General features: G+C 45.6%; 1 protein-coding gene across 1 annotated transcript in view; it reads right to left on the bottom strand.

The window, feature by feature from the left end:
• The window catches only part of LOC108446629, a 122,413-nt gene that overhangs the window by 3,647 nt on the left and 116,718 nt on the right, over positions 1 to 2,048 (bottom strand). The window contains exons 3-4 of the mRNA XM_017733720.1: positions 419 to 489; positions 204 to 271 (exon numbers count right to left, since the gene is read on the bottom strand). Coding sequence (XP_017589209.1) covers positions 204 to 271; positions 419 to 489 — 139 coding nt within the window. The remainder of the gene's footprint in view (positions 1 to 203; positions 272 to 418; positions 490 to 2,048) is intronic.

Genomic DNA, 2,048 nt, shown 5'->3' with positions numbered 1-2,048 from the left:
CTCTCTCCGGGCAGCCAAAGGAGCACAACGGCAAAAGGCCAACGTCAGCAAAGACCAGCCCTGCTCCCAGGGAGGTCGCCCAGCGCAAAGCCAGCCGCGGCACCCACAAAGTGCCCTGGCCCTGCCAGGAGGGCCCTTTGCCCAGAGGGCCTCTGGTGCCCCCTCTCCAGCTCCAAGCTCGCTCTTGCCTCGCGGTTCCATGCCTCGCCGTTCCACTCTTGAGCTCGAAGCCGCTGCTCTTGCTCCCTCTTGCCTCGTCGTCCCACGCCTTCTGCCAAGGGACGACGACACACTCAGGCCTGAGAAGCTCCAGCTCCTGAAGGGAGCTGCCACCCAACAGGGAGATCCTTAAGCCACCCCCCACAGACCCCCCAGCTCCACAAAAGCCTCCAATTCCAGCTACAATCTCTGCTCTTACCTCACCGTTGCACTCCCGGGCTCGAAACCGCTGCTCCACTTGCTCGCTCTTGCCTTGTTGTCCCAGAGCTTCTGCCAATGGACAAAAACACACTCAGGTCTGGGAATTACCAGTTCCTTCGCTTGTATAAGTCCATTGCCCAATAGCCTCAGAGGGTGAGCCTCGAACCATGCAGTCCTAAATTTTAACAGGAGGTCTTCCAACATATTCCTTCTTGGAGTGGTGTATGTGAAGATTCCTCCCTGCATGTGGACACTCCTCAGTTGCTTCTTAAAGATAAGCAAACGAGATTTGCCACCATTTCTGGTATGGCTAAGTGACATTAACCTATATTGAATAATTGGCTTTTTTTAGCTTTTATATAGTCCCTGTTATGTTGCTTCAAAATAGTGCATTATACTACGCTAGTTTTTATAGCTCCTATAGTACATAGTGAATAATTCTCATTAAGATATATTTGTCTGGTTGTTATGATAATAAATCATATAAATTTATATGAACATATTTGGTTTGCAATCCTTTATTCTGACAGACAAAATTATATAAAGGTTCAAATAGATCTATTAAATATTTTAGGCATAAACTGCTGACAAAGTCTGGGGCTAAGACTGGATTCAGCCACACAGGTTCCTGTCTGAGGAGTTTAGAAAGACAGAAGGTTCTTTTTGCACCTCATGACCCAGCAGGAGAGCTTTTCTAACAGGTTTTGTCTGCAGGTCCCACTCTGCCCACAACAGTACCCTTCTAAATTATCCCAGGTTTTCAGCTAAAAATGTTACCTACATCCCTTCTAAGTTATCCCAGATTTTCTGTCAAACATGCTTCCTCTCACTTCTATGTTACAACAGACTGTCCCTCAAAAACGCTCATTTTTCCTCCAAATTACCCCAAATTCACCCATGAAAAAAAATGGTAATTTGTTTGATTTAAATTGCCTCCGGTTTTCTGCAAAAAAAAGTGACTCCTGACCCCTCTATAGACTACCTCAGATTTTCCCTCCAAAACATCCCCTAGCTGTGTCCTAAAGGGCACCTAAGGTTTAATCCCAAAAATGTTTGTTCTGACCCCTATAGATTACCTCAAGGTTTCCCTCCAAATGTCCCCTACAGGTTATCTCAGATCCTGCACCCAAAATATCCATTTTGTTCCCCACATACTTCTTCAGATTTTCCCTCCAAAATATCTCCTACAGATTACCTCAGATTTTCCTTCCAAAACGTTTTATTGCATAGAGATAAATTCAGATTTTACCTTCATTTATTCACTTGCAGAATACCTGAGATTTTACCCCAAAAATGTTCCTTCTGGTCCCTAAAAACTACCTCAGGTTTTATCACAAAATTTCCTCTGCCTGTCCTCCACAAATTACCTTGGACTTTTCCCCAAAACTAATTTTTCTCCCCTACACATCACCTCAGATTTTCCCGTGGACAATATCCAATACATGTCCTCCAGAGATTACCGCAGTTTTTGTTCTCACACGGCTCAATTTTACCCCAAAATACTCATTCCGTGCCCCACAGATCCCGCCAGGGAATCCCAGCATTCCTCCCCTCTAAAGTTCTTGCTGTCCCCTCTGAGTAACTCAGCTTTTCCCATCACAGACCGAAACACCGCGAAGTCCCGCGAC

The sequence above is a fragment of the Corvus brachyrhynchos genome, unplaced genomic scaffold (genome assembly GCF_000691975.1).
Source record: "Corvus brachyrhynchos isolate BGI_N302 unplaced genomic scaffold, ASM69197v1 scaffold55, whole genome shotgun sequence".
NCBI lineage: Eukaryota > Metazoa > Chordata > Aves > Passeriformes > Corvidae > Corvus > Corvus brachyrhynchos.
This window is presented reverse-complemented; position numbering and strand designations above follow the sequence as displayed.